Genomic DNA, 13,504 nt, shown 5'->3' on the forward strand with positions numbered 1-13,504 from the left:
AATCTCTTCTCTAGAGCGGTGCTTTCGGGGACCGAGTTGACACTCCATCACAGCACCAATGGAAGGAGTCAGCATTATTGAGTTCAAAAGAAACACCCGAAGCGCCGGTGAGCCCAGCTCACCAGAACAACAGCCACGAAGACAGATCTCCGCCCGGGAAAGCTGAGACAAGAGCCTGGAGTCGGCCGGCTCATCTCGACCATCTGGCAACAGGTTCAACTTCTCTGTCCGCGAAAGGCGACATACCTTCTATTTACATAGAGAAAGATAGGCACTATGATCTAAGCAGGGATGTGTTTGTTTGGACTGAGAGCTGCAGGGAGCAGGTTCCGTATCAGTGTGGGTCTGACTCGGGAGAAATACACAGGCCTGTGCAGCTCCACCAGGAGGAGTTTCAGGGTTTGAGGCAGTACATGGAGCACACTAAGTCATCTAAATGCGGTCTGATCCCTGAGTTTAGGAGTCCTAGCATAGAAAGGACACACAGTAGAAATAAACACAGCAGCAGCCCGGTCACAGTTCAACAAGTAACCGGGAATCAGATTCTCTCTGTAACGGGCACTTTTCATCCTCATGGGTCAGTCAGTCACGTTGAACAGAATGGCTACGGAGCCGGAGCCGCCCCAAGCCGTTCTCACCGCTCTCGAAAGCACCACAAAGGCAAACAACGGCCTCCCGCCGACTTAAATTCAACAGCATACTCTCCCAAGAGAGAACCGCCACCCGTGCTGTCTCCAACTGAGAGAATGGCTGCCCTCGAGCGCCGCATGATAGCTAACGGGCTCTCAGCCCCGGGCAGAACTAAAACCAGCTCGGGAGGTAAACGGCAGGTTGGAGTCGCGCACGTGGGGGCGGTTCAGTTTAGCGAAGGCTGTAACACTAGCGCTTCGGAGTCGGAGTCTGAGGTAGAGGGGAGTAACAGACAACTCATGTTTGGGGATTTGGCTCAGGCCACTTCACACCTACCGAAAAGCAAGTATTCCTTTGGTAGCCTCCAACTAGACGAGGAGGCGGACGAAGACGCGTGCCACACCTTCAGTGATGAGGAGTGCGTCCAAATAATCAGTGGCTAGTTTAAAAAAAAATCAACAGTAAATTAAAAGGAATTTTCCGATTTCCTGTGTCATAACTGTAATAGTCCAGTTCAACTTCACTGTGTGAATAACCTCTAGTTTTTCCACTTTTCCATATTTCCAGTGTCTATTGTCACACTAGAATGAATTAGGTTTGTCTTCGGAGGTTCTACTGTCTTTGTCGTTCGCAAAGGCCCATATCTACTGGGCTTCAAGTCTTTAGAAATAGGGATATTTTTCACAAATGATCTGGCAGTAAATGCTCAAAGCCAGACCTCCCTGTTGAAATAGATTGGGTGTCTGTCAATGTCAATTGCAGACAATGACTTCAAAGCTTCCCATGAAACCACAAGTGCCATGTTGACATTCAATATTGTAGCAAAACTCCAGAGAATTTTTGCTTATTTTTTTGCTCTTTGTGGTTTATTGAAATGCCTTATGACTTCCAATAGAGATGGAAAAACCCTAAAATAAGTAGTATATTTAGATATCCTTCTGCTACAAGTGAACATTATGCCCATTAGGCACTAACTCTAATGCAATTTTTGAGTTATTGTTTGAATAGCATGTGACTGTGCAATGTGAATCAGTACCTTGTTGTGGTGCAGAGACAGAGTTCCATCCCTCAGAAAAAATATTTTTGATAGTTAATATTTATTGTGCGGTCCAAAAACCCATGTACTTTTTCTTTTTAACTGCCATGATTAATCGTGGTCGGACAAGGAACAACATTCAAAACATGTCCTTTTTACGCCTACAATCTTGGGCAACATGAAATACCAGTGGTGGCTTGTTCAGACTGAAGTGAAGGTTGATCTGTCCCACAGTTCAAAGTTACTCAAATTGTTTGCACCAACCATCTCAAGGTAGACCAAGTCACTTCAAAGTACAACATGCACTTTGTTTCCATTTTTTGGTTATTTTTCTGCTTTGTCTGCATGTTTCCTTTTTGTTTTCAATGTATTTGATCTTTTTATGTCTCTTTGCATGAAGCTGTTGTCTATCTTTTCTTTTCTTTTTCACTTTCAATCTGTTACTCCATGTCCAGTAAACTCAACTTTGGATGTTCTATTTTTTTTTAATTCTTGTAAATGTTCAACTCTGTGGCATGACATCATATTTACTGTTCAATCTGCATTTGGATGTTATGCCATTTTAGTGGGGACTTGCTTCATGTTTCACTCTCTTTAGTGCATGCATTTATAATTTGAACATCTGCCCATTTTTGTGCACTCTTAATTAAGGTTAATGTGTTTGTTAGCATGAATTCCCTCCTTTTATCTGCACTCCCTTTGCATCTTCACTCTTGTGTTCATGTGCTGCTTGTCTTAAGATTTGCATGAATCTAACATTCACACACAATATATATGTAAATAAAAGAAATTGCTTTTATGAGGTCATAGTCCAGAATCTTCTTTTGGTATCAAGAGATCTTTGTTCACACTCAATGCCGTTTTGCAGTACCTGTTCCTCTCTTTAATAGTTGTAGTATAAGTGTAAACTGTAGTGTGGTTTAATACTTGTGGTGGTAATTTCCTGTTGCTTTGTCATGGTTTGCGGTTTATGATTCTTCCTACTTCACTGTTTACAGTAAATCCCCAACCAAAGCGAAGTCAATGTAATTACTGTTGTGGTGTTGTAGATGACAACATACTGATCCAGTACAAGAACATAATTAACATGATGTATTTTTAGATTTAATTACTGAATTGGCCAATGCAGGAATTAAAAAAAAAACCTGCACATATTGAATGACTCAGTGACAAAATGTTCTACAGTTCATGTATTGGATCTCATGAGCATGTGCAGTTGATTCTAATGGGACCGGTGAGTGTAGTGTTTTTGCGGTATGTTTTTATTGCACAAAGCCTGCCCATGCTGTCTGGATTACTGAGTGAGTCAACAAGACTGATGTTTCACTTGTACAGACAGTGCCTGGGTTATCCTTTTAACAAGGGAAACTCCAATGGTCCCTCAGATTCTGTCCATAACTGTAGTTTGCTCTTTTCTAGGAGTTGTATTGGTCTACAACTCACGCAATTAAATTAAGTGAATGTAAGGCAGCCCAAACAAATCATTGACATTGCTGAGTTTACACTCCTATCTTTCCAATAGGAGGACTGACAAGCAGTCCGTACCTGTCCACGTCGTCCGCGCAATCGCACGGTCTGCTCAATGGCCAGACGTCTCTGGAGGTGGGCAGTCAGAGTCCGGACGTCCGGCAACCTTCGCCTCTCACCAGCCCCCTCCTCAATGACGCTTGCAGCATTCGCACAGATGATGAAGACGAGGTGCGCCGGAAGGTTTGTGCTCTGTCCAGTCGTACGCATCAGATCGATAAATGCCTGTGAAGTCTTTTGTCCATGTTAGTTTGTTTTATAGCCAATGTTACACGACTAGGACACATTTGTTGGTTTAATTAGTCTTTGGTGACCACTGTGTATGTTTGATGCCTCCGCAGAGGTTCCCGACAGACAGGGCCTACTTCATCGCCAAGGAGTTGCTGACCACAGAGAGGACGTACGTCAAGGACTTGGAGGTGGTGACCGTGGTAAGACGAAACCGGGGCACCTGACGTGTCGCTTTTACTCTTTGTTTTTTCTCCTCTCGCCGTCCTCTGGGGGAGATGTCATTGATTATCTGGCTTAGCTGCTCCATTGCTGAGCGCCCGCCAAGAGATTGAGGCAAACGATGACACGGGCATATTTGGAAAGATTACATTTTCATACCCATTCTGCACACTCGGAAGTATCCAATCGAGGCCACCGATGTATTTTTTAAAAGAGATTTACAAAACTATCTCTGACTTTATGTAGAATTAACACTGGCTCAAGCATGAAAAATATTGACTTTGTCGGCACTTTGAGCAAATGTAGAATTATTTACAATAGTTGCAACATTATGCTTAAAAAACGCTGTGTTAAAAGTTATATTTTATTGAATTATATTATATATATCCATCTATCTATCTGTTAACCATCTGAAGGACAAAAGGCAGCCTAAAAGTACCAAGTGTCATCATTTATTCACTCAATCATGGGTGTTCTTAATATCGTTGTCATGTATATTTGAAATTGTGCCGCAAACCACGTCATTCACTCATCCCTGACACTTTTATCACCTTGGTATCTTGAGCCAGAGCTCTCTTCCTTCTCATAAATATTTGGCTTGGCTCGTGTCCCATCTATTTTTCAGCCATGCACTCCATCTTTCTAAATCCCTCAAATCATTGCTGGTGAAGTCATCTAAACTGCTGGTTCGCCGCGCACCCGTAGACCTTTTCTCGACATGTCAGCTTTTAAATGAAGATCTTCCACTGCCTGTATGCAATTTAATATTTTATTATCAAATGGATTATAATCCCTCATCCGGGAATTCAAATATATATAGCACACCAGTCCAACTAAAGTTCAGTTGTTGGTTTTGACTTAAAAAATGTCAAAAGTTGAATACCTAATATACCTAAGTCTATTTGACTTGGAATGATTGGCATCCAATCACAAGGCTCATACACAGTTAAACAAGCAGTTCATTGAATGAACATAGTTCAGCTAAAATTTGCCTGAATCTGCTCTTAATAGTCAATATTCGCTTTAATATTTTCTTTTCTTTTTCAAATGTATTTACATCTTTAACAACATACAGAAGGAAAACAGTAAATTCTTTAACAAAAAAAATCAGTCAATAAAAGAAAGCCATAAAGTCAAACCCAAATATATTTATATATACTGTCAAAAGGAGCATACTTATGCAATACTCTAAATGCATAATTCATTGAAATGTTATAGATTTTGTCTCTTAAATTATCAAGAGGGTGCATAAGATGATGCTTCCTTAAAACTGTGCAAGATATGAATAATTCTATGAAATTGGACACTATATCTTAGTCATCTTCCACTTTGACATCAGATTTAAATGTATTACTATTACATTTTGACTAGGATTTTAATAATTCAATATTTGCTCAGTGAACATTCTTTAGTCACTATCCTTTTTCTTGTTCTTCATTCTGATATTTTTCTGATTCCATCTTAAAATGACAATAGAAAAGATGGTACTGGAACTTTCTGACTTTTTTCTTCTGTTCGTGGGGGGGATTTTCAGTCTTTCCAGAACATCATTGAACAGGAAGAGGAAGCCCCAGAGTCTTTCAAGAAGGCCATTTTTTCCACGCTTGAGCCGCTGCACAAGTTTCACACGGGTTTTCTCAGGGAGGTGGAACAGAGGCTGGCTTTGTGGTGAGAATGGCAGTTTAAAAAAAAAAACGTAACCTGTTTTGGTCTTCCTTTTGCTTGATGACAGCAGGAGATGTTGTCGCTATGGTAACTGGCATGCCGCATGAGGCAGATATTTGCTCGCCGTCGGGTTTCGGCTGCCTGATTTCTTTTAATGATGTTTTGCTTTCCCCAAAACACGTAGTGTTGACTCATGTGTTAAGTCTGGGTGACTGTAGGCTTTTGTAGATGTAAACTCCAAATGCCAACATAAATTAGTCTGCTGACTTGATATAATTGCACGCACAAATAACTTGCGCTGACAAAGATCTTTAAAGGTTAGTAGACACGTGTAAAACATTTGTAATGTGATGTAAGTCACCTAGGTTGGACCAGAAAATATTCTTGAAATGGCCAGAAAGATGCAATACAGTGGGATGCTTAGATGATTTATGTACAGTGCTGCTGTAATTTGTGTTGGAACTCAAAGGTGACACCTTGTGGCTAACTCTTTAAATATCAAGGTTTTTTTCCCTGGTAATTCATTCTCAAAGGAATTCGAGGCAAAACTGTAATTAACTAATTGAAAGTGTCGTGTTTGCTCAGGGAAGGGCGTTCCAATGCTCACATTAAAGGAGACTACCAGCGCATTGGGGATGTCATGCTGAAGAACTTGCAAGGTTTGAAGGTGAGTGTTGTAACATTGTTATCATGTTTCCGGCGCCCAAAATCGAAATTGATTACAGTAATACCTCGCCAATTCGCGGGTCGACGATTGCAGATTCACCACATCGCGGCTCGGATCCGTAAAATAGATAGGAAAAGTTTATTGTGCAGTTATTCACCTATTTCGGCAGGTCTTGGAATCCATTAACCGCGATAAACGGGGTATTACTGTACACGCCGTCCAGGTAGCCAATTAGTTAACAATTATAACTTCATCCACAGCCTTTAACAGCCAACCTGCATAACCAGAGCGACATCCTCATGGAGCTAGAGAAGGCGTGTAGGACGTCACGCAGATTAGAAGGCCTCTGCCGGGAATTTGAATTGCAGAAGGTGTGCTACGTGCCCCTCAACGTCTTCATCCTGCGACCTCTGCATCGCCTCGTGCACTACAAGCATATCTTGGAACGTCTGTGCAAACACTACCCAGCAACACATGTGGACTTCAGGGACTGCAGAGGTAACATACACAGTTGTTTAGCGCGATTCAGGACATGCAGATAACTAAATTTGTCACATTGACTTATTTTTTTTATCCATACATGTATTAATGTAAAATAAAATACTGAAATTATATAGCTTCCTAGATTGATTTTAGCATGCTGTCAGGTTTTGAGCCCTAAGATAATGGAGAGAAACTGTTTAAGTGACTCCCTCCTCCCAGAGTTAAAGCTGAAAAGTGCAACAGAGTGTAGGTTGAACTCAAGCTGCTAATGGGAGCCATATATGATTATATTTTCATAACTTGCATTTGTTTCACGGGACGTAGTTTGGACACCTTTTTTGTCTTTTTGGTTCACAAAACATTACATTGTGTATATGAGTCATATCACAGTATTAATTTGAATGACTGTCACTCCTCCTGGTTGGTGTGCAGCTGCTTTGGCAGATGCTTCTGAGGTGGTGGAGCTACTCCAGGGCAGTATTGTGAAAATGGAAAACTTTCAGAAGCTTTTAGAGCTGAAGAAAGATCTGATTGGAGTGGACAATCTGGTTGTTCCTGGTCGGGTAAGAAAACATTCATTGGACGACATATATTATTGTTTTTTTTAGACTCATGAATAAAAGTGATTCTGATTGGATTTTTTTTCAGGAGTTTATCAGGTTTGGCTGCCTTAGCAAACTGTCTGGGAAAGGCCTCCAGCAACGAATGTTTTTCTTGGTAAGGCCCATTTGATCAGATTAGATCAAAATCTTACCGTTCCTAACTCCATTGTTTTATATACTATTCATAGCCTTGGTGGTGTTTAAAGCAAAATAATCTCTTTACTTTAAATTCACTATAAGTGTGCAGTATTAACATGACATTATTGATTAGCATTCTGCAAATGTTTTGACCATTGAAATTTGCTACAATCAATCATTTCAATTTTTCCATTTCTCTGTGTGGTTATAGTTCAACGATGTCATTTTGTACAGCAGCCGAGGGATGACGGGCACCAATCAGTTCAAAATTCACGGACAGCTCCCCCTTCACGGCATGACAGTGAGTCGCTCTTGTTTAGAGTCAAAGTCGCTAAAATGACCGCAATTGGCTGGTCCTTTGCAAGCACAAGCAGCCATGAATGTCAGAAAGGCAGCTCAGTGCAAAACAAACACCCTGAATTTCTAGAATAATCACATCGGGTTTAATCCTTCCCGTCTATTTTGGTCCTCTCTGTCCTACTTATCGCCATCCCCTTGCATCTGCGTGTCTCCTTCCAGATCAGAGAGAGTGAAGATGAGTGGGGTGTTCCTCATGCCTTCACTTTGGTCAGCCAGCGGCAGACGGTGGTAGTAGCAGCCAGGTAAGGTCAAAAGGGCGCAAATCACACATGCCTGAATTGTCTTATTCATGATATTTGAGTGTTTTGTACATTCCTTATTGCAGTTCTTTATCGGAGATGGAAAAGTGGATGGACGACATTGAGATGGCAGTAGAACTGTCAAAAAATAATAACGGCCCATCATCTGATCTCATGAGCTGCACCTTGACTGAAAGCAGTAAGTTAACATGCACCAAAACTGTGACCGCAGCCTGTTTTTAGCTGCAAAAATGACTTTTTTTCTCAGACTAATAGTCCATCCAGTCCACTTCTATGACTAACTTGGTTTTAACAGAATTTAGTGTATTTTTGCCCCTACAACTCTAACCTTTGTTTCTTACTTTGGCATTGCCAATTCATGTCTGTGTAAAACAACATAGTGAGGAATTCAGAGGCCTAAAAGTCCAAAAAGTTTCATTTTGTTGATATTCCCGGGACTCCACAGTCACACAAACATATTAAGCCTTGATGTTCATGACAATTTTCATCGGAGGGGTCACCAAAGTGTTTTAAATTGAGAAGTAATATTTCATATGAAGGATTACTAAAACCATAAATTTCTCATTGCACCTTTACGTTAATAAAGTAGCTTTCATTTGTAGTATATGCCCCAAGTTAAAATCCTGTGGTGAAACGGTCCATTTTTTAAAATCAATTATTTCATAACATTTTGACAGCCTATAGCACTGGTGTCAAAGTGGCGGCCCGGTGGCCAAATCTGGCCCGCTGCATCATTTTGTGTGGCCCGGGAAAGTAAATCATGAGTGCCGACTTTCAACTTAGGATCAAATTAAAATGAAGATTATAGATGTATATTATATTTCCTTATTTTCTCCCCTTAAATCAATAATTGCAATTTTTTAAATCTATATTTTCTTTGTTTTTAGTTCAAAAATAATTTTGTAAAATCTAAAAATATATAAAAATATTTTCTGTTTTCCACTTTGACATGGAGCATAATTAAAGAAAAAAATGTTTCCTTTTACAATGAAAAACAAATGATTAAATAAATGATTTTCCCTTACTAAAAAAAAAAGCTCAAATAAACATTGTTTTAGATCTATAAAAAAACTGAATATTCAGGGATTTTGATCCAGTTCTTTTAATCCATTTATAAAAAAAAATCTAAATCTCTAATCTAAATAAAATGGTCCGGCCCACGTGAAATCAAGTTGACACCCTTGGCTTATAGCATCTTCAGCCTTCTTCCAGTTTTTCTTCAATTACAGCGATGACCAAAAAGAAGAAAATTTGTGTAAATAACCAACCAACCTCTACTCTAGCTTCCCTCTTTCCAACCTGTCCCCTCGTCCCGCTGGATTGTCTCGCAGTAACATCCTCCCGACTTTCCCAGAATGCCCCGATGAGTTCTCGGCAGAGGGGGAGTCTGAAGATGACACGGCGGCGTCGCACATCTCCCTGGAGAGGGCCGCCCCTCACCGCAGTAACACCATGGTGCACGTGTGTTGGCACAGGAACACCAGCGTGGCCATGGTGGATTTTAGCATAGCTGTGGAGGTACCGGACCAACGTCGAGCTCTGCGATAACTCCCTTCTCCTCTCTTGCCTCCCTTTTGGTTTGCTTTATCTATGTTGCCCAGTGTTTCCCCTCTGTGGAGTCGCGTAGGCACTTTCCAGTGAGAACAATATCCTCACATACTAGTCTTTTTTTTAGTTACTAAAGGATTCTGGTAAATGTAAATGTACAGTGGAAGTGGGCTACTCCCCCATCACCCCGCTCTAAAGTTCCATCTGATATTTCTATGTTTTCAATTCTGCATTATGTTGACTTCAACCCTATCGAACACAAATCAGATCAACAACAATTTATGATTGACCTTAGTATGTCTCTTCCACTGGAAAAAATGAGGATGTTGTTCACGCTGCCCAATGTGAAATCCCACACAAACGTGGCTTTTCTTATTTGTCCCTTTCTCTCCAGCCTCACTGCGTCACTCCTCCCTACTTGCACTATCCGATGGTCAAACACAAAGTTACTTAACACGCTACCCGATCATGTTTCGGGAGCTACGTGTGCGTAGGCCGGCGGCTGAATGGCCGCTGCATAACAGCATATTCTCCACAGCCTTGCCTGGATGTTGCTGACCGTAGTGCTGTTGACCTTGACCCTTGCACCTGCATGCCTATGCTTCACCTACTCCGTCTCTGTGTTTCTGTCCCTGTTTTTCCATTTCTCTTCCTCCCGCCAAACCACGCGGCCGTGCCTTCCCCCGGCTAGAGGGCCCTAGTCCAGTCGTTGAGAATAAGGTGTACCCGCGCAATGGCCAGGGACCAGTGCCTCTGTGCGTTATCTGCTGGTACCGAGTACAGAGCCTCTCCATTAGTGAAGCCCGAAGGAGTCTAGAGGTAAAAGAAAGAGCCAGGCAGACAGCACAGGCACAACCTTAGGCACACTTGCACAGGCTCATTGAGACATATATTTGGCTTTGGAGTGATATATATTTTTTTATAATACATAGATCTAAAATTTATTACAATGTCAAGTGAGCTTATTTGAACCTTGTGCATGCTTTATTATGCACATATACAATTAGTCAATGTTTACGCCAAATTATATCCTCGTCTGTATATGCCATTGTGCATGTTAGGGTCATTCTGAAATTTTACTCAAATATGCCTTTAGGAAGATTGGTGTGTCTGATTTAGATATGAGAGTTGTTGATCTTTTATTTGCTTTTACATGAGATATGAGCACTGTATCATGCAGTGGATTCAAGTCAACTCATTTCTCTGTTTAAAACCTCTTTAGTTTCCTGTCAATGTTTTACTTTCTAAAACAACCAAACATATAATCTCGTGTTTAGCCAAAAGTCATTAACTGGCGTCTATTAAGATAATGATGGTGTAAATCTTTTTTTCACTTATTAAAAAGATGTTAGTAAAATACTGCTCTTGAATTAGACCCACAATAAAGCAATGTCAGGTTTGAAAAGTCAAATATAGTTAAACACTTGATTCTTAGGGACTGAGTTGTTTATTATTGGAGCTTAGCAATAGCATAAAAAAGTGATATTTATATTTCACATTTGCTGTTATTCCTAGAACCAGCTATCGGGAAACCTATTACGGAAGTTCAAGAATAGTAATGGCTGGCAGAAGCTCTGGGTGGTCTTCACAAACTTCAGCCTGTTTTTCTACAAGTCCCACCAGGTCCTATAATTTTTCACCTAAAATATACTTCTGCTTTTGTTTTATACCAAAGGTTGCATAAAATATTTTTTGTTTTAATGCCGTGTTGCTCCTTTCAGGACGACTACCCCCTGGCCAGCCTTCCCTTGCTGGGCTACTCGGTCACCATTCCCTCGGAGTCAGAAAACATCCACAAGGACTACGTTTTCAAATTGCATTTCAAGTCTCACGTCTACTACTTCCGATCGGAGAGCGAATACACCTTTGAAAGGTAACTCACACTTAGTGTTGGGTTCTATTACTTAACTTCAAAAAAAGAATATATTCCACAATTCTTACAGAAATAGTAATGCCTTAATTTCTCAATCAGTGAAGAAAGTCATTAGTTACATTACTACTTATATAATACTACATCAGCAATTCTCAAGATGGCTCATGTAGGTTGTTTTTTTTCTTGCCCTCAGGTGGATGGAGGTTATCCGCAGTGCAACAGCCCCCTTCGGTCGCGCACGGGTGCTGAACAATAAGGAGACCCACACACATTGAGTCGGACATGTTGGATATTAGTCCATGTGTCCATGCACATGTTGGTGCTTTTTTTAAACTGTTCTAATGGTGACATGTCCGCTGGTTTCGACTGCATCAGAGGCTGCATTTCTTCTCGTCATTTTTACAGCTCAACTCTGAAACCTTTTTACAAGATGTCATTTTATACTGTTTTTCTAATAATCGCTACGACTTCCTATTCCTGGTTTTCACAAACTAAGTAGAAACATCTGTATGTTCTTTTTGGTGGCCTTTTGTTGTTTTGTAGGATATTTCACTTGTGGTGGCAAACAAATACGTACTGGACTCTCTAATGTTTTTTTTAAAAATTTGTTTTTAATACAAGAAGAATGTTTCCTTTGCGGTACACCATGCAGTTCAAGTCAATGTAAAACAGGCCACCCTTAAAAACTTAAAGCTGTGCACCTGGCCTGGTTTGTTTTCCTGTTAAAAAGTATGATTACACTGTAAAATGGTTGTTAGCAACTGTCAGTAACAATTCAATTCAACAACAATATTGTCACATTTCTTTTTTCTTTTATTTTCAGTCAAATGTTCTCAACCATTGCAGAGTGAAAAAAAAAAATGTAACAGAAAGCTTCCCATATGATGATGAAAAATTAATAGAAACGTTCAATTAAGATTGTCTTTGCTTTTCATTTAATTAACAAGATGAACTCTGACCAGGAACGAAGCTTGGGTGGGTGGTGGATCGGGGGTATCTCCATTAGAACCCCATCCACGTCAGCTCATGGGCAGCATGGGATCTGATCAAATTTGTTCTGTCACTGTCTTTGACTTTTGGACATCTGATCTTTTTATAAGTCCAAACATCTGGTAATGGGCTTGGCGTTTTGGGCTTTAATATAAAGTTCAAAAGTTCTCTCCCCATTGGATTGACACTTAGCAAATGAATCCCAATTGAAAAAGCATATCCAAGTATGTAACCTTAGAAGTCAAAAACAAACACTGAAGTGCATGTCACCGCAATGTTCATAATGTGCAATATTGTATCTTAAAGTATTAAAGCCCAACCAAAAAGTATTTACAGTACGTTATTATGAAAACAATGTATTTGTTTTGAAGTATTAATGCCCAACCTAAAAGTATTTGCAGCCCCAGCCCCCTGACTAATGCACTCTATGATGAAAACGATGTCTTTTTTTGTGTCTATGTGTAATAGGCGTGGCCGAGGCGTGGCTGTGGTCAGAGTTCAAAAGACCCGCCCCCACGCCGCCATTTTTCAAAATGGCGGATGAGCCGGAGGCTGGGCGCGTTGGACTGCTGAGCTGCTCAGAATTGACGATTTCCCGAAGAAAGACCCGACAAACTTCTTCCAGGACAATGCAGCGCGTTCGGTACTTTGTCTTTTGGGGATTTCTTAGCCCCTGTTCTCATTTTAAGAGTGCTTTTTGACGGGAGCGTGCTTCATTGGCGTGATGTAGCCTCGACGTGGATGCAAACACAAATGTTTGCTAGCAAGTTGGCTACATTGCGTCACCTATTGCTCTTAATGTTTAAAAAGAAACCCTTCCATTGTGTGTTTCAGTCGATCAACGAGGACAGACTGCTGGGAAACATCAAGAATGTGGCCATAACGGCCAAAAAGGAGCAGTTTGTCGGCAAAGTGAGTCTTTTTTTAATAGTTTCTAATTCCTCTACCCGTGTAATTGGATTGGATAAATTTATTATTCCCGTATTCGGGAAATTTTGTTGTCACAGTAATGTTTAGATATCAGCGACCAGTGTTCACGGCTTTCCTAAATTAGCTTGTTTAGCATCATGATACACTCCAATTTTGAATGAAGACACTTTAACTGGGTTGGCGTTGATTTTTAATAGCAAGATCCTGTGTGGGTAACTCACACTCACACTAGTGCCATCAAGTGGAGGTGTAAGGAATAAACAGTACACTTATAGAATACGTATATACCATTGCCCTTCCCTTTCCTAAAGACTTCAGGGCTTGGACCTTTTGATTTTTAATTGT

At 40.6% G+C, this 13,504-nt stretch overlaps 1 protein-coding gene across 2 annotated transcripts in view; it reads left to right on the plus strand.

Annotated features, from left to right (window-relative positions):
- Positions 1-13,504, plus strand: part of LOC144086623 (FERM, ARHGEF and pleckstrin domain-containing protein 1) — a 33,915-nt gene that overhangs the window by 19,202 nt on the left and 1,209 nt on the right. Inside the window, exons 13-28 of one of the 2 annotated variants that reach the window (XM_077616583.1) lie at positions 15-213; positions 3,189-3,376; positions 3,535-3,624; positions 5,178-5,311; positions 5,894-5,975; positions 6,236-6,473; positions 6,891-7,021; positions 7,107-7,175; positions 7,410-7,499; positions 7,718-7,800; positions 7,884-7,996; positions 10,058-10,185; positions 10,882-10,989; positions 11,088-11,239; positions 11,433-12,872; positions 13,064-13,141. In XM_077616583.1, coding sequence (XP_077472709.1) covers positions 15-213; positions 3,189-3,376; positions 3,535-3,624; positions 5,178-5,311; positions 5,894-5,975; positions 6,236-6,473; positions 6,891-7,021; positions 7,107-7,175; positions 7,410-7,499; positions 7,718-7,800; positions 7,884-7,996; positions 10,058-10,185; positions 10,882-10,989; positions 11,088-11,239; positions 11,433-11,514 — 1,887 coding nt within the window. In that variant the 3' untranslated portion in view covers positions 11,515-12,872; positions 13,064-13,141. Of the gene's footprint in view, positions 1-14; positions 214-3,188; positions 3,377-3,534; positions 3,625-5,177; positions 5,312-5,893; positions 5,976-6,235; positions 6,474-6,890; positions 7,022-7,106; positions 7,176-7,409; positions 7,500-7,717; positions 7,801-7,883; positions 7,997-9,172; positions 9,337-10,057; positions 10,186-10,881; positions 10,990-11,087; positions 11,240-11,432; positions 12,873-13,063; positions 13,142-13,504 lie in introns of both variants that reach the window. The other variant, XM_077616582.1, reaches the window with a different exon arrangement.

This window comes from Stigmatopora argus, chromosome 13 (genome assembly GCF_051989625.1).
Source record: "Stigmatopora argus isolate UIUO_Sarg chromosome 13, RoL_Sarg_1.0, whole genome shotgun sequence".
NCBI lineage: Eukaryota > Metazoa > Chordata > Actinopteri > Syngnathiformes > Syngnathidae > Stigmatopora > Stigmatopora argus.